Source organism: Harpegnathos saltator, unplaced genomic scaffold, assembly GCF_003227715.2.
Source record: "Harpegnathos saltator strain DR-91 unplaced genomic scaffold, Hsal_v8.6 scaffold53, whole genome shotgun sequence".
Classification (NCBI taxonomy): domain Eukaryota; kingdom Metazoa; phylum Arthropoda; class Insecta; order Hymenoptera; family Formicidae; genus Harpegnathos; species Harpegnathos saltator.
The window spans coordinates 749,102-768,966 of NW_020230349.1; the positions used below are offsets into that span (position 1 = coordinate 749,102).

Genomic DNA, 19,865 nt, shown 5'->3' on the forward strand with positions numbered 1-19,865 from the left:
CTATTTGTTCGCTTGTTTTTTCTTGCCTCCATTCATTGACTCCAAAATCGTTGCTCCTTATTTACTGTCCCCGTGCAACTTTACACCTTTTTTATCATTAAAACACGTTTCCTTTCCCGTTCAAAATCAAATGATTATTATATAATATGATTTCATTATTATTGGTTGGTACTTGTAGCTCAAGTTATTCGACTGAAACTTGGAGTCAATTATCAGACCGTATGAACGTATGAACGAAGTTCAATTTAGTATGAACCGATTGGAATGAATTTTGTTTCGGCAATTTTTTTAATATTCTTAACATTTTGCTAGTATGGTACGACTTTTAGTGAAGAAAGAAAAAAGTCCGACTTTGCTGTCTGGCTCTGCTTTTCGAATTCGGTATCTTTTCACTCGAGAAAATTTAAATTTCGAGCAAATCGAGGAACACACATCTCCTTTCCTTTCTTTCAAATAAAACACACACATACACTCAGAAAGATACCCGTTTTTCGAAAAAAGAGACATGTAAAATTGAATTTCCGTCTCTTGATCGGCTGCATCTTTTCCGCGCGCGCGCGCGCGGCGCCAGTCTCGGTTATCTCGTCGTGCATCACACCGGTCGTTAAATATTTCGAGTATCAGCTGCGGAAATATCGCATCGCGAGGAAACACGCGAATATACTTGTGGTAGCAGCTTGAGAGATAAGGCGTAATGAATGCGATATCTTCGCGGGTCCAAGGATCCAAGGATGGAAAGACCGTGTTTTTCGTCGTCCTCTCGTAGATAGCCGCTCGCTGGTCGCAATCGCAATCGCGTTAGGCAAAGGCGGTGTTAGCGCGTGTACTTGTGTGTTTGTTTTGCGCTTGCATATGCGTGTGTATCCATCATACGTATAGCATGCATACTCTTAGCACGCTTTCTCGCGCACAAGTTACACACATGTACAGAAGCTGCACGTTCGCTCGTCATTGTTTAAGCCATTATGGAATCCATTAGAGGACTGCGATATTTTATTACATGTGACCTATTGTGTGTGGTAACGGCGACGGCGACGGCGACGGCGACGGCGACGGGAGTAGCTACTCCTGCCGCTTTTCTGTATATATTCAACTTTTCGATTAGTAACTAATTCTACGCCCATCAATCAGATGGCAGAGCTCGATGATAGTAATAGAAAAATTTCTTTCTCCTAGCGTGCGCTCGGAGGTGCATATTTTTCTAAGAAGACGAACTTTCTCTCCAGCTTACAAAATACTAAAACATCGCGACCATGTCACGTTTCAGACACGTTTCAGACTGTAAATTTTAACAGATAAATACTTTCAGATATCATATCATATAGCAGTACTAATGTATTACAACGTACAATATCACTTGTTTGTGTTGTGCGAGGAAAAAATACAAGTGCTTCAGTATATACAGATACAACATAATCCTTAATCTCATACCAAACAATTTGAGCAACTCTGTGCCCTCTCTCTCTCTCTCTCTCTCTCTCTCTCTCTCTCTCTCTCTCTCTCTCTCTCTCTCTCTCTCTCTCTCTCTCTCTCTCTCTCTCTCCCTCCCTCCCTCCCTCCCTCTCTCTCTCTCTCCCTCCCTCTCTCTCTCTCTCTCTCTCTCTGCTTTTTTTTCTCCCGGGAAAAAATACAAAAGGATAATTAGCGCGAAATGTCCCGCTGTTAGTCGATAACTCACAAGTATAAACAATAAACGACCTGTGATTTCATGGTAAGCGGCGGCAAATTCGAGAGAGAGAGAGAGAGAGAGAAAGAGAGAGAAAGAGAGGGAAAGAGAGAGAGAGAGAGAGAGAGAGAGAGAGAGAGAGAGAGAGAGAGAGAGAGAGAGAGAGAAAGAGCGACGTGCCGAGTATTGCAGGTGCGAACGTCCGACAAGTGCGATTCTGCTGGGCTTCACTCAGTAGAATCCCCCGATGGGGCCTGGAGAACGGTGTACGCGTTCAACTATTCCGCGAAACAGTCCGCGGAACAGTGTGCGATATCCCAGAAAACGGCATTTCGTGTCGCTATCGCACAAACGTTGGATAGAATTAACGCGTATTACCACTTCGAATATCTCGTTCGGATGCAGACAATATTGACCACCACGTGGCGAGCATTACCGTCGTCTTCGTCGAAGCGCGCGAATGTTTCCACGGGGTTCAACATATGTATGCGTTACCCTTACGGCTGTATCCTTTGCGCGCGCCACAAATCTAAACATTAGTTTCGCGTAAACGATACAAGAAACTCTCCGCGTAACGTTTGATGAAGAAAAAGACACGTAATCGAATATCGATAATCGACAAGGGATTTGATTTGGGGGAAACGGGTTGACAAGCTTTTCCAAATTTCAATGTTTGGGTTTCTTAGACAACTAATGTTCGCGATTGACCGTATAGAGAGAATAGAGACAATCTTGTATATCTTTCACTGTAACAGCCAAAATACGCAAGCGTGTGTACCCTGCGCTATAACTATAACTTTGGTGCGACACCTTGGTGTCGTGGCACAAATTTATATGCGACTCGCGCGCACGTGCGTTTGAAAATTTACTCAGCTGCTCCTGAAATAGGCTCTTTTCTTTTTTCCCTTAATTAAATGATTCTTCTGATAATGCAATCAAAGTCGACAAAAAAATCTACATTCTAAACGAAACATCTTGCATAATTCCTTTCCCACTGCTTCTCTTACAATAGATATGTAACTAGCAACTTTTCTGTTTTTTAAATGTAAAAGATGAAATTAGGAGGAAGAAACAATCGACAATTCATTGACGCGGCTCTATGCGACGAATTCTTATTTCTTGTTTGTTAGTTCTGTCGAAAATTTTCTCAACGTCACTCGACACTGGTGGTCGATCGTCGACGAAGACGTATGCTTTGCAAAAACATTCCGCGAAGCAAAATCTTTCGGAATTTCATACGCAACAATCTAACACGTTCAGGGGGCGCACAAGTTCGCGTCTAAGCGCAAACGATCTCTGTGGTAAGCGGTGGGGGATCGACCGGTGGGTCGAAGCTGCGCACCCGAGCGCACGAGCAGCAATATTGCATTATTATTTATTAATACGGGGCATACTAGATGCGTATCTCTCATGCTGCACTACTCGGGATCACGACTCTCTTATCTCTGGAGGCAGATGCAGTGGTTCTCGATTGCCTGCCTCTACGCCTGCTTCTATTCTTCCAGCGATACGCTCGTTAAGACGTTGTGTGTACGTACACATACACATATCTCGTTGATTTGAGAAAAGTGGCGTGTGAATTGAAAAATGTGTCGCTGTGTTCATTTTATTTCACATAGAGAGCACAGAATCTCTGCGGCAGGGACATATATATGTATAACTGAGCTTCTCGAGACTGAGACGTGTAACGACGTGTGCGACGCGTATTACGTACGTTGTTTCAACGCGCATTTCGTCTTCAGCTCGTTAGCATTGGCCGCTACGAGTGAAGAGTCGCATACCGTAGCCGTAGGGTAGGGTAGCCAGGGATGAGCCAGATGGACCGGAATGAAATCGTGTGTGTGTGTGTGTGTGTGTGTGTGTGTGTGTGTGTAATCATCATCCTCCCAAGAGTGAAAAGTGAAACGTGAAAAGTTTCACGTGAGAAGAGTGTCGTCTATCTTGCCATAGTTGAAAGAATCACACACAGGCTGTGGAAAACAGCGTTGAGCGTTACATACGAATGCTCTTATTTCCTTTTTTTCTTTTTCTTTCTTTTTTTAGCGTTTCCGCCTAGCTAGGGGAAAGTTTTATGAGCCAGTCCAGTGAACACTAGCCTGCTGTTCAGAAGGGTTCCGAGGAGGCGAGACACCACTGGACAGTGTCCACCTTCAGATACTTTCCCGCACAGCAATCTCGTGGCATCTCGGTCTGACCTCTCGGTACCAGCGGCTACTGTTCTGTGATTACCATGATAATTCGTTGACTCGCCCATACTCGGCTCTGGCAACTCTACGGCATGCCAGATAATATGCGGTATACACCGAACAGCTTGACGCGCTCAGCGCGATAGCGAGCATCGCGCTGCGAAAGGCCATTGTGTTTTCTTTGACCCGGCCACACACACCAAATACGCGGGACATCGTGAGCAAAAATTGTGCTCGCGTCGTGTATAGAATGAGTTCGCGCGGGAGGTAAGGGGGGAGAACATGGAAGGGAATAAAGAAAAGAGAGAGAGAGAGAGAGAGAGAGAGGGAGAGAGAGAGAGAGAGAGAGAGAGAGAGAGAGAGAGAGAGAGAGAGAGAGAGAGAGAGAGAGAGAGAGAGAGAGAAGAAGAGGGAAACTGGCCTGGCCGCCGCCGCTGCATTGCAGCTGATGGCAAACGAGACGAAAGCTTCATCAATGAATCAATGACCTCTCCCAAGGCCTCCCAAAAAATCTAACGAAGCCACTCTGGTCTAACGTAGTAACATAGTACCTATCCGGATATATACGATATATTATATAATGTAATATGTGTGATATGCGTACGATACAATGTATGTACGTACTTAATCTGCAAGCTGTTAACACACGACAGAGCATTAGCCAGAGCATCGACAACTATAATGTATGCGTGTGTACGCCCGATACGATGCGAGCAATTAAAACGATTATTGAATTATATTTTATCCAGAGATTAATGTATATACGTTATATACGACGAAACAATCATTATGACCGTTGATTGTTTCGCGCGTGTTTTACGCTTTGCAAACCACTTTGCATCACGGTTTTGCACATATCGCGTATCGCACATCGTGTGATTGTTAAATATTACATATATCGTTATAACATGGCGCGCGCACGCATCGTATTGTCTACCCAGGTATAATGTCGATAATATTAACGAGACTTAACAATAAAAGAGTTCTTGCGCCTAGCAAATGTTACGGCTCTGTCGAAGCTTAGCGCACAATACTCGGAAGCTACTTATAAGCCGACAATGCAATTTCTCCTCCTAGCGTTACGGTTACCGTTACGCCCTCAGCAAAACTCAAAATCTTTCCATCCAGCAGCAAAGCAAACACACGATGCTTTTTCGATTAAAGAGGCAGATTACGCGGGAGAGGGTTAATCTCGCCCCTCGTCCCTCGTCCCTGGTCGCTCCATCCTTCCTTTCGCTTTCTCTCACAATCGCGCCGTAATCGTGCCACCTCCTCTCTCGCGCGCGCACCCTCATCCAACCCATGCAACGTGCTCTCACCAAAGGGTGAAGGGTCCAACCCTTAGCCTTCGGAAAGATGAAGCTGACTGGTTGGTCGATCGGCTGAGCCCGCGCGATAGGTCGTAGGGTGTGGTCCTGTTGCTTTTCTGCTATCGAGACTCATAAAAGAAGAAGGGTCGTCCAGCTCGATCGATTTTCCGTTCTCTCCCTCCAACGTCATAGCGGTCGCGCGGTCGGGGCAGAGCGGGGGTCGAAAAAAAGATGGACAGCACGCACGCACGCACCCACACACTCATGCATTCACTCATTCACTCACTTATTCACTCACTCACTCACTCGCTCGTTCGCTCATTCGCTCACTCGTACATTCTCTTACTCGCATTCACTTACTCATCACAGATATGCGTACGTACGCATGTGTATGTGTATGTGTGTGTCTATATATATATATATATGTGTATGTATAGACACACATATGTATATATGTATATATATGTACGTACGTATGTACATATGCACATATATACGCACGTATTCATGCATTCATGCACGCACTCACTTCTTAACTCACTCACTCACTCACTCACTCACTCACTCATTCACTCACGCACGCACGCACGCACGCACGCACGCACGCGCGCACCACGCACGCACGCACGCACGCACGCACCACGCACGCACCACGCACGCATGCACGCACGCACGCACGCACGCACGCACGCACGCACGCACGCACGCACCACGCACGCACGCACGCACGCACGCACCACGCACGCACGCACGCACGCACGCACGCGCGCACGCACGCACGCACGCACGCACGCACGCACGCACGCACGCGCGCACGCACGCACGCACGCACGCACGCACGCACGCACTCACACACGCACGCACTCACGTACTCACGCATGTACGCACGCACGCACTAACTCAAACACGCAATGCGTGTGGCGCAAAAATATCGCGTGCGTGGCGCGACGCATGCTGTCGAAAAAGTCCCGGGTGCTGCCTCAGTGGTGTATGTCCTCTCCGCGCAGAAGAAACTAGCTCGTTGTTATCGTTCTGCCTGTCGTTGGTATCGTTCTTTTCTTTCTTTTTCTTTCTTTCGTTCGTTTCTTTCTTCTTTCCTTTCTTCCTTCCTTTCCCTTCATTCCTTCCCTCTTTCCTTCCTTCCTTCCTTCTTTCCTTCCTTCCTTCCTTCCTTCCTTCCTTCCTTCCTTCATTTCTTCCTTTCTTCCTTTCTTCCTTTCTTCCTTTCTTCCTTTCTTCCTTTCTTCCTTTCTTTCTTTCTTCCTTTCTTCCTTTCTTCCTTCCTTCCTTCCTTCCTTCCTTCCTTCCTTCCTTCCTTCCTTTCTTCCTTCCTTCCTTCCTTCCTTCCTTCCTTCCTTCGTTCCTTCCTTCCTTCCTCCCTTCCTTCTTTCCTTTCTTCCTTCCTTCCTTCCTTTCTCCTTTTCTTCCTTCCTTTCTTCCTTCCTTCCTTCCTTCCTTCCTCCTTCCTTTCCTTTCTTATTTTCTTTATTTCTTTCCTTCTTTCCTACTTACTCGTTTGTTTCCTTCCTTCCTTTCCTCCTTGCTTTCTTCTTTCTCTTTCCTCACTTTCATCTTTTCGTCCTTCCTTTCTCCTCTCCTTATTTCCTCATGTCCGCATTGCTTTCTCGTGATACGCAAACTCGTCGAGGAAGAGCTCGAGGACTCACAGACTCGTTCGGAATGTAGCGCGCATCGAGCGTCGAAGCACGACGAAATGTGTGAGGGCACATAGTGATGCGCTGCTCGCACCTGCGTAGAAGACGCGAGAGCACATCGATGCATCGCACCGCAACGCACGTGCACGTGCCAGCACGGGGGCGGCGCAGCCAAGAAGAGAGCATGAGTGTGAGTAGATGCGACATTGGCGACAACGGGTGGGTCGTTAAAGGTCGCGATCGCGGCAAGCCGACAATGAGCGAAATTCACCGGTTTGTTCGGGATTTGATTCGTTCATTCGCGGCCAGTGTGTCCTCTATAGTGCTGCTATATAGCTATATAACTGCTTGCTATTCGTTGCGTTGCGTTTGTTACTTTTATTTATCAAGTGATATCGACAAGGGACAGATCGCGGGAAGATTGAAAAAGAGCGAGTTTTATTCGCCGTCGCCGGTTTGTCGGCGAATCGATCAGAGCGGCAGGGCCGTGATAAAAGGCCGCTTACCAACGCGCAATCTGCATCGACATAACTGCATCGACGGCTGTGTAGAAATGCACCAGAGATTTTTGCAGCAACGACCGTTACTTAATTCAGATCGACTTTATCGAATCCTCTTTCTTCGTTCTTGTCCTTCTTTTCCCCTGGATATCTGTATTCGGACATTTCCGTGGCATATCAAATTGTAAATGTCGTACGCGAGGCGTACGCGACGCTGCGCGCGCGCGCGCAACCCTTTGCACGCTCTTCGCAAGGGCTACGCGCCCACGCAACAACCGCGACACGCTCGCCGACATTATCCATGAGGAATGCGGACCGACGCGCGTCCAGACGCGCCATTCTACATCGGTTCGCATCCGCATCGATTTGCTTGTCCTCCTATCTATTTGCTTACAATTTTAGAAATTAATCTTTAATCTACGGGGTGTGTCTTAATCGCTGTGTGTATATATTTTTTTCTTCTTTGCATTCTCTCTCAATTGAGAGAAGTTCGAAATTCTCCAAAATTTAATTTGGTCTTGATGGAGATGAAAATGTGCACTCACGCGTATCTTATCGGTATCTTCTCTAGCTGTAACTGTATTTAACGTAATCGTGCCTTGCCGAAATACATTATCGGGGAAAGATGAGAAAGGGTTTGCGATACACTTTTACTTTACTTCAATCGACTTGAGAAAGCGTCCGATAAGACAGTGTGTCTTTTGAAATTCGCTAGTAGGAGGAAATTATATAAAACAAGCTCTCCCCTATTGCGGATACGGATATGCTGCAGAGCTTATTGGAAAAAGTTAAGTCCTAAGTGCGACCTTACTGTCGCAGTTTGCGAAGTTGTTACTGTCCGATCGACAGGTTCTCTTTCATTTGCAATTTATATCGTAGTCCATTCGCATTGTATATCCGCGGTTGACATTTGGCGGTTGACATTACGAGCGAGCTTTCTGAGGCTTTCTCGATCGAATCTTAATCCTCGCATATTATATTATAGTATTAATCTTTCATCTTCGACCAAGAGATAAACTTTAATTTTCCTATTCCGCAAACGATCCTGATTCGCTAATTAGTCGAAACTCAAACTCGGCCGGTGGTACTGTGTGCTTGCTGACACACGTTCGTCTTACACACACTTTGGGATTACATAACATTTTCTACATTATTCATTCGACTAGTAATGGTGACTAGTAATGGCGTCAAATAGAGAACCGAATGTTCGTCCTATACCTTGCCTGAACCTGAACCTGAACAACCAGATCCCAACCAACACCGGTATCTCTCGCGTGCATCCCGCGTGCGCGTGCGGTAGTCACCTTTTATCTCGTTCTCTCGCAAACACTTCCGGCACACCCGTTACGCCGTGGCATGCATAAAATTGCTGTGAATGAGTAGGTGCACTCGTGGTAGATCTAGCGTAATGAACGAGATGGACCATCTCGCGCGACCATCTTGACCGACAATGTTCGTTAACACGCTCTTCTGTGACATGTACGAATAGAGCGAGTTGAAAATGAAACTTACCTGATGAAAAGTATGAGAGAATGTTAAGACCCGATTAAGGAAAGAGAAACGCTTGAATCTCTCTCTCTCTCTCTCTCTCTCTCTTCTCTCTCTCTCTCTCTCTCTCTCTCTCTCTCTCTCTCTCTCTTCTCTCTCTCTCTTCTCTCTCTCTCTTCTCTCTCTCTCTCTCTCTCTCTCCCTCTCTCTCTCTCTCTCTCTCTCTCTCTCTCTCTCTCTTTTCTTGCAAGTGCGACCACGCAAATCCTCCTCCGTGATTTCCGAAATATTTACATGAGAAAATTTTTCATCCATTTTAGATATACAATAAATAAAATTTGCTCGATGAAATTTTTAGTAAAATAATACAATTACCCTATGATTCAATGTCTCTATTATGATCTCAATTATAATATTACCAATTATATACATAGTTGTACATACACGAGTACGGTGATACAACTTTTTACCACACGATTTAGCATTACCGACAGTAGTTGTAGCTAATTGAGTCGCGTATAGATATTGCACGCGTCGTGTCGTTATCGACAAGATCAGATGATTGACTTCTCGACTGCTTGAACTAAGATTCCAGTGAACGAAAAGGTGTAAAGATACTTCACGTGATCAATCGCAGCGAAATACGACTCTTTCGTAATTGTGTGATATGTTTTACATTTCCCTACAAAAACATTCAAAAGGAATTATTTGTATCGTATTATTTAGGGGATATTTTGCTGCGATTATCTGCGTTCCGTTATGTACACGCAACTTTTAAGACTCACTCAAAAAATATTTTTTATTACATTTTTATAATGCATCATCACGTTAAGTGTCTACACCTTTTCGCACCAGGATCTTAGCTCTCAAACAGCTGAGAAGTCAACCATCTGAACTTGCCGATAACGCCACAACGATGCGTGCAATATCTATATGCGACTTCAATTAACTACATGAACTACTCGGTCGGTAATGCCAAATCGTGCGGTAAAAAGTTGTATCACGAACTCGTGTAATATATAATAATATAATAATAATATATATTTGTATATAGAATCTCTTTCATTTATTCGATATCGTCGAAATCGTCCCGTAAATATCTCATTGTCCTACATTTGATAGACTTGGAATTGCGAATTGTATATTTCGCGAATGATAAAGTTGCTGCAAATGTAATCACTCACTCCTGCATCCTTCTTTCAGAAGCCACTGATGCTCGCGCGCGCGCGCGCGCGGCACCAAGGAGCGGAGAATCAGTCAGGGATGATTTGGGCCTTAGTGGTCCTGTGGTGGCTGAGTTTGAATCCTACTGGCCTGCTAAGTCCCAAGTTATCTCCGACGTTGACGCGATAAGATGATGGATCTCGTCGGAGATGGTGGATTTAACGTTCACGGCGCCGCGAAGGATGCGCTACATATACATTTATAGTAGGTAGGCGCGCGCGAGATTCAAGTATTCGCGCATAAGTCACGACAATGGTCGACAATGGATAAGACTTGTGGCAACGGTAAGACCTCACGCGTCTCTCTCTCTCTCTCTCTCTCTCTCTCTCTCTCTCTCTCTTACAGGCTATATTTGCAGGCAGGTAGGCATCTCTCTTTATATCGAGAGGGTTGTTGCGTGCTGCTGCTCACTTCACAACGTCGACAGACTGATTAGCGTGCGTTAACAGAACGACGCGTTAACCGCGAAAGTCGAGATGTCGTCTCGTGCCTTGAGACTATGCGCGCGATTCTTTGACATTCTTTAGCAGGGAGAAGAAAATTTTCCTGGCGACAAATAAAAGCTGTCATCAATAATGACGGAGCGAATGTCTGATTGAGAGGGGAAGGGGGCGGGGGGGGGGAGGTCTCTCCTTTTCAGAAAGAAACTTTTACTTTTCCAACCTCGTCTGTCGTCCTGTTAACGTCTCTGACTTCTTTCACTGGGACGGGAGACGTATACTTCGCAAATATATATCTCAACGAAGAAACGATATCTAACCTGCCCGCGCGCGGCAGATAGAACGAGAAAGATCCTACACGCAGCGCAGCAGGTCGTGTCGCACGACGCGCACGATCGGTCAACGATCGGTTGTATTATTCGTTGTTGAACTTTTCAAGCAACGAAGCAACGAACCAAAATTTTTTCGTTAATCGCGCGATGCGCGAGGGTTGGGTCGAAAGACCCTCTCTCTGATGCTGCGTAGCACGCTGTCAACATCTTCTTGCGAACACACAAAACTTCGTCACACCTCGGCCACTTTCGGCGAGTAGTTTGCTTTCGAAATTTTGCTTCTAAGCGTGTCCCAACGTTCCTCCTTCACGAGCGAGGATAGGAGCGAGCAGGCGTTCCTGCGTAAAAAAAGCGCAGCGTTGTTTCTCCTCGAAATTCGAAATTTGAAATTCGACACAGCCGAGTAACGCCGAGTTGTCAAATGTCCGACAAAGTGAATTTGTTGCGGCAGCTTTGGGGTTTCTATGCGGCATGTGCCTCGATACCAGATGAACGCAATGCCCTTGGAAATCCCAAAAGAGTCCAACGTATTTTGCACCGGACGGAGCTGTTCGCTAAAGCTCAAAGCTCTCGAGGTCCCCCGAGGGACCACGTGGGAAGACGTGCTGAAGGACTCACCGAATTTTCGCCGCTAAGCAGCTCGGAATTGGTCCTGCGATACCTCGGACGATCTCCGCGCAAAGGTGTTTCGTCCAGGTGCTGGTGGCTCTCGCGGTGATTCAAGCCTGATGATCGCAGCCTGTCCATCCTTCAACGAGCGAGAACACCTATATTTCGAACGGAATAATTTTCATTCGCACAACGCTCACCAACGTGTCACGGCGCGACTTAATTGATAATCCGGATGAACTTTAGGGGACGTGTCGCGTGCGCGCGTTTAGACAAGTGTCGAATTTATTTATCGCGCTTCCATAAACATTCGACTTATATTCGCTATCAAGTACGTTGTTGTTGTTGTTGTTGTTGGTTTGTAAGTCGCAACGGCACGTAAGCCAAAAAGCCAGTAAAGTAAGTAAAGTTGCATCTGTAATACCCTGTAATGTCTACATAATGTCGCAAGTCACATAAATCGTAAATCGTGCAGACGCAGAACATTGATCAAGAAAAAAATGTAAAAATTGAGCCACGAGTCTTGCTCTTGTGTTTCCCGCTGTTTGTTCCCGCGAAACGTACGATGTACGATGTACGATGAGTCTTACTTGTGCTTCCTACATTTGGTCCGATATACGATGTACCACGAGCCTGACACTTATCTGTCTCTTATGTTTGGCCCGTAAAGCATATCACACGTGTCTTATACACGATATTATAGGACAAGGGGGTTAGTAAAGTAGAAAATGAGTGTCGTGTCTCCGCAAAGGAGAGAGAGAGAGAGAGAGAGAGAGAGAGAGAGAGAGAGAGAGAGAGAGAGAGAGAGAGAGTGAGAGTGAGTGAGTGAGTGAGTGAGTGAGAGAGAGAGAGAGAGAGAGAGAGAGAGAGAGAGAGAGAGAGAGAGAGAGAGAGAAAGATCGAGCGCGCATAACGAGAGAGAATCCTTTCAATTCACGCGATGTCAACTGACCTGATTTTACGCTCGATTATTTATCATTTGGACACACTGTAATATCGCGCGGTATGGTTCCATCTCTTTCTTTCTAACGAATGTACCTGTGCAGGAAATCCGACTGAATATTTCACGTTTGACGCTGATCACATTGGCATCCGGTTTCGAATACACGGAGATAACAATAACATTTTAAAAACTCGCCAAGTCTTTCGTCGACGAGATTTCGCTAAGCTTACCTATTCTCTCGCTCTTCTCCTTGAAAACGTCTCTCGTTGTAATCGGGCACAGAAACACCAGTGCGTATGTACACACACACACACACACACACACACACACATACACACACACACACACACACACACACACACACACACGTGTTGACATTTTTACTGAGAATAAAATTCTCCAAAGTTACCGAAAGTTTCCGAAAATTCATTGTATCACACGTGTATCACTAACAAAATTAAATACGAACAATCTACAGGTTTAATTACGTAAGAAACAAAACATATATTGCGCAAACATGACTTGACGAGATTAGGGTAGTAGTGCGGGAGAGGCTGTGAGAGACTTTAGCTGCTCCACGGCGTCGTTCATGTGCGTATTATTACATTACAACTTTATTTATTACATTACAACATTACTTCGAAGAAAAAAGAAGACATTTAGTCAAGAGTTATTCATCGAGGCTTTTGGATGTCTGGTTGCGAGAAAACGTTACACGTTGATGTCCACGGGAGCTAATTGATCGTTGCGACAGTAAATCATTATTTACCACCTCATCAAGATCAAGCTTTAATATATTATTTTTCATTTAACAAACGAGAGTATTGGATCGAATTAGTTTTCCGAACCCTTTGTCAACATTAATATTCTCCTCACTAATAATTCTTCTCCGTTTTTCTTCGTCCCAGGTCTTCGTCAAACCAGGATGGAATTTGTGAAAATTGTATTTCCTGCTGCGCGAGACAGTGGTGTTTGTCATTACGATATTATTATTGCACACTGATAACCGCGCGACAAGCTTCCGATATCGACACGCTCGAGTAAAATTTACTTTTAGACGAGCATTCAGCGCCAAATGTTCAGCAACAAGAGAATATAGACCCATCGTAGTATACGCGAGTATGACCGAGGAGGAACGCATTAGCAAAAGTATGTATGCTCGGTTTTATCAGAAACAATTTATTTTTATACACATCAAAAGAACGTTAGGGACGCTCACGCGAAATGTGTAATTGAGATACATATGTATGTATATTTCCTTTTTGCTTCTTACTGATACGCACTCGTATCTTCCTACTCGCGCGGCGAGCTTCTCTATACACATTTGCGTATTTCTATTTCTATTTCTATACATGTAGTCAGAGTCGCGCTGCATTCACGCAAGAGGCGAGCTTTTCTTCCAAACATATTTTCTATTTCCAAGCGTCATTTTCTGCGAAAGCTCTGCTACTAGCCACTTCGACGTTCTGTTCTCTGCGTTTTTTACGTCGCTTTCCTGCACATGACGAAAATCGAATATGTACAATATGCACGCTTTGTACGCACATTGTAATATACATTAAAGAAATGTGAAAAAGGAAAAAGTGTGTCAATGAATACTGTACCTGTGGCGATCTCCCACCCGTCATTGGAAACTTCTGTGGATATCGAAAGGGAGGAGCGTTTTGATAAATTTGACGATAAGCTTGGTAATGATATCGTTGACGAAGTTGGTGTTGCACCATTGCCGGACTTGCCGGCGATTGCGTCATCCAATGCGTTCCTAAGAACGAGAATTGCCTTTCATATGATGGAGAAAGATGAAAGAAAAGATTTGGTTAATAGAGTGAACACAATATTGCATTTTGTACATTCCATAATTGCGTTGATATTTATAGATGACGGTAATCGCGATCGCATGATAATCTCGATAATTGATACGAAACATACGAGCACGATACGAGCAAGCGAAGAGCTCTCTCTCTCTCTCTCTCTCTCTCTCTCTCTCTCTCTCTCTCTCTCTCTCTCTCTCTCTCTCTCTCTCTCTCTCCCCCTCTCCCTCTCCCTCTCTCTCTCTCTCTCTCTCTCTCTCTCTGCCTTTTTCTTCGTATTTTTCTCAGATATATCTATTATGAACGAGCGAGTACACATTTGTCAGTAAGTAACGTCCATCGGAAACAAATAAAATAAGTTTGGAAGTAAGAGAGAAGAGTACGGTACAATGTCAATCTGTACCTGCGTGAGAGATTACGGTGCAATAAAACTTTGACGGAAGACAGACGGAAGTCACGTACACGCGTGACGATGTAAAATACGACGATACAATGCGATGCGCGACAATAACTAGCGCGTAAGACTAGGAAGCGAAGAGAGGTAAGGAGAGTAAACGCGGTAAGAGAGAAGAAAGAGAAGAGCAAGAAAACAGCAGAATTCATGTACTGACCGAGTGTTGCACGCATTAATTCAGAACAAGGGCTCTAAGGGCTTATATGCAAATCTCTCGTGTAATCTCGTGGAAATCCTAGGAGACCGGCCTAGGGTTTGATCTTTTTTGATCTGCTCCTCCCTCCCTCCCTCCCCCCTCTTTCTCTCTTGTTCTTTCATTTCATCAGAGATCATAGCGGATCTATAATACACGTTACTTCACTCTTGCACTTAATTAATTAACATCTCGCACAAACGCGATAGCTCGCGGTGCAAATTGAATTGAGGCATGAAACCGCACGAAATACTTTTGGCGGTAAAATACATGCAATTTTCACAATTGCAATTTGTGGGATGTTCACCGAGAAGAAAAAGAGGTGACTCCCTGACTTCGTGAAACAAGAGTCAATCAATATATAAATATCAGATGATGATGAAGAAAAATGACTGAGAACATGTAAGCGATGTGCAGTCGTTTCACCGTCATATTGATATCTACGCGTGATTGTTATGAATTCCTAATTAAATTAATAAACTTGGATTAGGTTTGGTTTAGCTAATACTCGTAAAGTACAAGAAAAATTCAAATTAGATCAATAGTGTTGTATAAAGTACTGTGTGTGTATGTGTGTGTCAGTAACTTACCCAACTGGTAACTTTCGTTTACGGTCCTCGCAACAAACACCACTGGCACTTAAACTAGCTTGGTAATCCAAATACGTTTGTATCGTACAAACAGTCTCTTTAGACAAAGCGTTCATTACTTCACGGGTGTTTTCTCGTCGAAACAAAGCGACATACGCTGTTGTATTTGTTAACCATGAAATTTGTACACCTCCTGTTAACAAAAATAGAAAAACTGCTATTTTTTGCGAATATAACACATACACGCGCTAAATAGCACCCAAGCTTCGCCTTAAACCCGATATCATTTCTATGACGAAAGATAACGACGGATTATGAAAATTTTGTAAATCAGCGACTTTTACGACTTCACATTTCAATTTGCGAGGTATCGCAAATAGCAGAATGTTGCGCGCTTAACTTACTTGTGATACAACATACTTACCGTATGGGCTAAAAAGTTGATTTATATCCGTATGCTTCCATTCTTTGGGGAATGTTATATGAAATACGTGGTCTCTACTGGGTTTTGCTGGGAAAGAGAAAACGCAGATAAAAACATATATTATATGACAAATACATTCAAATTTTTGGAACTTAACAATTGTGACAACTCAAATTGTCACTTACGATCTTTTCCTACTAGATTCATATACGGAACATCTCTCAGTCTAGATACAGGAAGCCTATAGGAGAAACAAAAAGGAGTTAAATTATTATTATTATTATTATTATTATTATTATTATTATTGTTCACAAATATTGATTAAAAATCGATGTGTAGTAAAGTGTGCAAATATATACGCGATTCTTATGAATGAACATGAGGAACGAGGTGCTCATATTTTTTGACGCTCACTGCATGATCACTCACTTGTTTAGAAAGGGTTTTAGCAAAGAAGAGTCAGCTAACACCTCATCCGCTGCATCCTCAGATTGTTTTATCGTTCCTGAAACAAACAATGATCCAGCATATCGTATAATTTTATTTTGCATTAAAACCACATATATACATACGTACGCGCGCGCGGATATAGATGTAATTTTCGTGAAAACATCAAATAATTAACAATACATCAACAAATTGGTTTTTTTCTTCATCTGCTTGTTTACTAACCAAGATAATTAGACAAAGCAATGAAGCACAATCCGGTAATGTATGCGTCGTAGCCTGCTTCGTGCAGCTTCTCTGTCGAAATTGAATAACTGCATCCTTCTATGGGTTCCACATCGGGAATAGAGAAAGGTGGTTTGCTCATAATCTTTAACAGCGTGTTCAGATTTGTACTTGACGGTGATATATGCTCTTTAAATGGCTGTGATTGACAGATGACTTTTGTATCCAATAAACTTAAAAAAGAAAAATAACAAGAAAAACGTAAGACAAATTTTATTCCTAAATCTTAATCCTTGCGACCACAAGTTGATTGGCAATATTTGCGATATATATTAATATATTAATTATATATATATATATATATATATATATGAGACATTTATTCTACAAAAATTTTCTAAAATTTGATGCCAAATTTTAATTACGCGTCATCGATCTATTGTCTTTGAAATATCATACTAATATGTAATAACTTATAAATAAAAACATTTACTTTTCTTTCTTCCATTACCAAGTACACAGAAATGTTTGCTGCACGACAGCTAAGTACCGTGCCAAATAATGTTCAAAATTATAAGTATTAAAGTATTCAAAATTATAAGTATTAAAATACTCAAAATTATAAGTTAAAAATAATAAATATAGTATCCATTTAGCGGCAAGTGTAAAAAGATTTGTCGCCTCACCTAGGAAATAAGTCATGAACCAGATTCTTAAATTCTGAATAATCCGCTGGCAAAGGTGTCACAAACTGACGTATGATATGACACAAATCAAGCAACATGTTATGTCCAACTATTGTCTTTCCCTGAAATAACAATATTAATATGTGTAAAATAATCTCTCTCTCTCTCTCCCTCTCCCTCTCCCTCCCTCTCTCCCTCCCTCCCTCCCTCTCTCCCTCCCTCTCTCCTTCCCTCTCTCCCTCTCCCTCTCTCTCTCTCTCTCCCAGAAATATTTTCACTTTTTTAAGCAATATCACACTAAACAAATAACAGCATACATATTAAATTACTCTGTGTGAGCTTGTTTTAAAATATTCATACAATTAAAATAAAATTGTGAACTTAATGTGTTAAAAATGTTTATCAGCAAGTTGATTCGTTTTAGAACATTAAGTACATTAATACTATACGTACGATTCCGTCAGAAAAATTCTAATTCTGCCAGGAAGATATGTAAATTTATTGATATATTCTTCTGAACTCTTTTCCAGATATGTCTCTCTACAATCATGCACTGAGTATATCTCTCTATAATCATGTGAATGCAAAAGTTCCGACGGGTTTCTCAAAAACATGACTGTACCAGCAGTTTTAAAGCAGTATATTTATAGATATATACATATATAATATACCAAAGATACCAAAAGACAATGGCAGAATTAGATGGCGAAATGAGAGAATAAATCATTTTTAATAAAAGTACTTTATCCGTACATATATTTTTCTATCACAAAACCCGCAAGAAACTTAGCACTCATCTGATATTTATAATATCACAAATAGCGATACTTACAGAATTCAGAACTTTCTTCAGAAGATTGCTGACTCCCACAGCCTGGTCAAATTCTAATTTTTCTTTTTCGCGTCTTTGATTTTCTTTTGCTTCTTCCTGTTCCTTGGTGCCTACCTTTTGTACCGAAAGACACTGCCAAGTGTTCTCAATCTTACTTTCTATTCTTACTTTGTCAGGCCATCTGTTCTTTGCCTCTTGGTATATAAGCCTTCTCATAAATTTATTACATCTCTCTATCGTGAGCTCCTCTTTATCCGAAGCAAGGAAATCCTCTATCTTAGAACTGAAATGTAACATATTGTGTACACATCTTCTTTTACTTTCTCTCTTTTTACATGATTCTTTACATGAAACATCTTAATTTTTATAAAATCTTCCAGTTTCTCTATATCAATTAATAACTAATAATGGTATCAAATTTATAGGTCAGATATATAGATGAAACACGAGAAGGAGAGAAGGAAAGAAAAACAATGAGAATAAAGCTACCATATTTCCTCGATTTGAGGTTTGTCAGTGTCTGATATTGGAATTACTGCATCATTGTATTCTTCTTTTTGTCTTTGTCTCTCTTCCATACGCTTGATAAGTTTCTCTTCTTCATTTATATTAAGATATGGTATACCATGCTTAAAGAGTTTGTTAAAATCAAAATTTTGACTCGCCAGAAAGGCTATTGAGGATGCTTGGCACATAAATCTGCAATCTGGTGCACGATAATTCAGTTGCTTAGGGAACACATAAAAGGTGTAAGAACGCTGAGAATATCTGAAGCAAACAAAAATCATTGTGCTCTTTTTATTCAACTTGTCCTTATTTATAGTGGTTTGAAAACTTCTTGCTTAACTTAATGACTAAATCTCACGTATATGCATACACATAGACATGAGAAACTGCAAGTATACACAATTGCACATGCCCACATATAGAATACAAATTTTGCATAATTTTTAACTACATCTTACTTCTTTGTATCTGAGTTGTATGTAAATAAAGATAGGCCAAACTGTACAAGAAGGAAACTCATAGATCCTGTTCTGAGCTTGGTGTAATACTGAGCTAGTGTATCAAAGGGACCAGTATCTGGAGCTGAATTAAGTCCTGTAAATTCTGCATCGATACAAATAAAGGTAGCGTGCTGTAAGTGATTGTCCAATTCCGACAACACATCCCGGAAATCTATGACGATTATATGAAATTAACAAAATAATTGAGAAGGAGAAGCGACAGAACCATTATGAGCCATTATTATCAGCAAATTATTCATGTATTTAAACAGCAAAATTGCGTTACTTTTAGTATACTCACTCTGGATCGTTATTTCCATTTTTATATGTTTATTTATACGCACATCAATGCAGGCACATGGTTTAATCTTGAATTTCGATCACAGATTTGTGCGTGCTAAATTCCTACGTATTAATACGTATACGTACATACATACCATGTGATACAAATTTAAGCACTTGTAACAATGCAAACGCTGTATTATGTATTCGTTTGCTATATTAGAAATGATACGTTTAACGTAACGCACAAGTATTTAAGGTACTGTACATGATATATCTCACGATACGTGTCTCATCTCACGAGAAAGTCGGAAACAACTCGACCAAGACCCAAGATGCAGCCGCTACAGAAACCAGTCTCGAGTCACGAGCTCGACCAATCCAGACCAGTCCGAGCGGTCTCCGTCCGTTGTTGAAACTCCTCTTCCACGGGCATGCGCATTGGATGGACTAAAAAGTTTAAAAATAGGCCTGTTCGTTTTGTCTGCACACTGCTGAACTGGTGCAACAAGTTGAAGTGAGAAAACCTACGTTTGCCTCACTTTAACTTGTTGCACCAGT

The 19,865-nt window shown here is 42.4% G+C and overlaps 2 protein-coding genes across 3 annotated transcripts in view; both read right to left on the minus strand.

Moving 5' to 3' along the window:
* The window catches only part of LOC105191142 (protein cortex), a 41,320-nt gene extending 28,678 nt beyond the window's left edge, over positions 1–12,642 (minus strand). Inside the window, exons 1-2 of one of the 2 annotated variants that reach the window (XM_025303116.1) lie at positions 12,363–12,642; positions 11,420–11,568 (exon numbers count right to left, since the gene is read on the minus strand). In XM_025303116.1, the coding sequence (XP_025158901.1) occupies positions 11,420–11,548 (129 nt within the window). In that variant the 5' untranslated portion in view covers positions 11,549–11,568; positions 12,363–12,642. Of the gene's footprint in view, positions 1–11,419; positions 11,569–12,000; positions 12,160–12,362 lie in introns of those variants that run through there. The other variant, XM_011154333.3, reaches the window with a different exon arrangement.
* Positions 12,643–13,512: 870 nt separating this feature from the next.
* On the minus strand, positions 13,513–19,733 carry LOC105191143 (poly(A)-specific ribonuclease PARN). Its single transcript, XM_011154338.3, has 13 exons — positions 19,573–19,733; positions 19,324–19,427; positions 18,981–19,194; positions 18,505–18,783; positions 18,016–18,298; positions 17,184–17,305; positions 16,498–16,730; positions 16,255–16,330; positions 16,011–16,066; positions 15,826–15,912; positions 15,402–15,594; positions 13,958–14,115; positions 13,513–13,848 (listed from the first exon to the last, which is right to left on the minus strand). The coding sequence occupies exons 2-13, from the start codon at positions 19,340–19,342 to the stop codon at positions 13,766–13,768; spliced, it is 1,803 nt and encodes a 600-aa protein (XP_011152640.1). The 5' UTR covers positions 19,343–19,427; positions 19,573–19,733; the 3' UTR covers positions 13,513–13,765.
* Positions 19,734–19,865: the final 132 nt, after the last annotated feature.

What these genes read in the sequence shown, in the direction of transcription:
- LOC105191143 (XM_011154338.3), bottom strand. An exon ending in CCTCAAATCGAGGAAATATG is followed by an intron (nt 18,299 to 18,504) that starts GTAGCTTTATTC and finishes GTTACATTTCAG; the next exon opens with TTCTAAGATAGAGGATTTCC. An exon ending in AAACGAAAGTTACCAGTTGG is followed by an intron (nt 14,116 to 15,401) that starts GTAAGTTACTGA and finishes TCTCGTTCTTAG; the next exon opens with GAACGCATTGGATGACGCAA.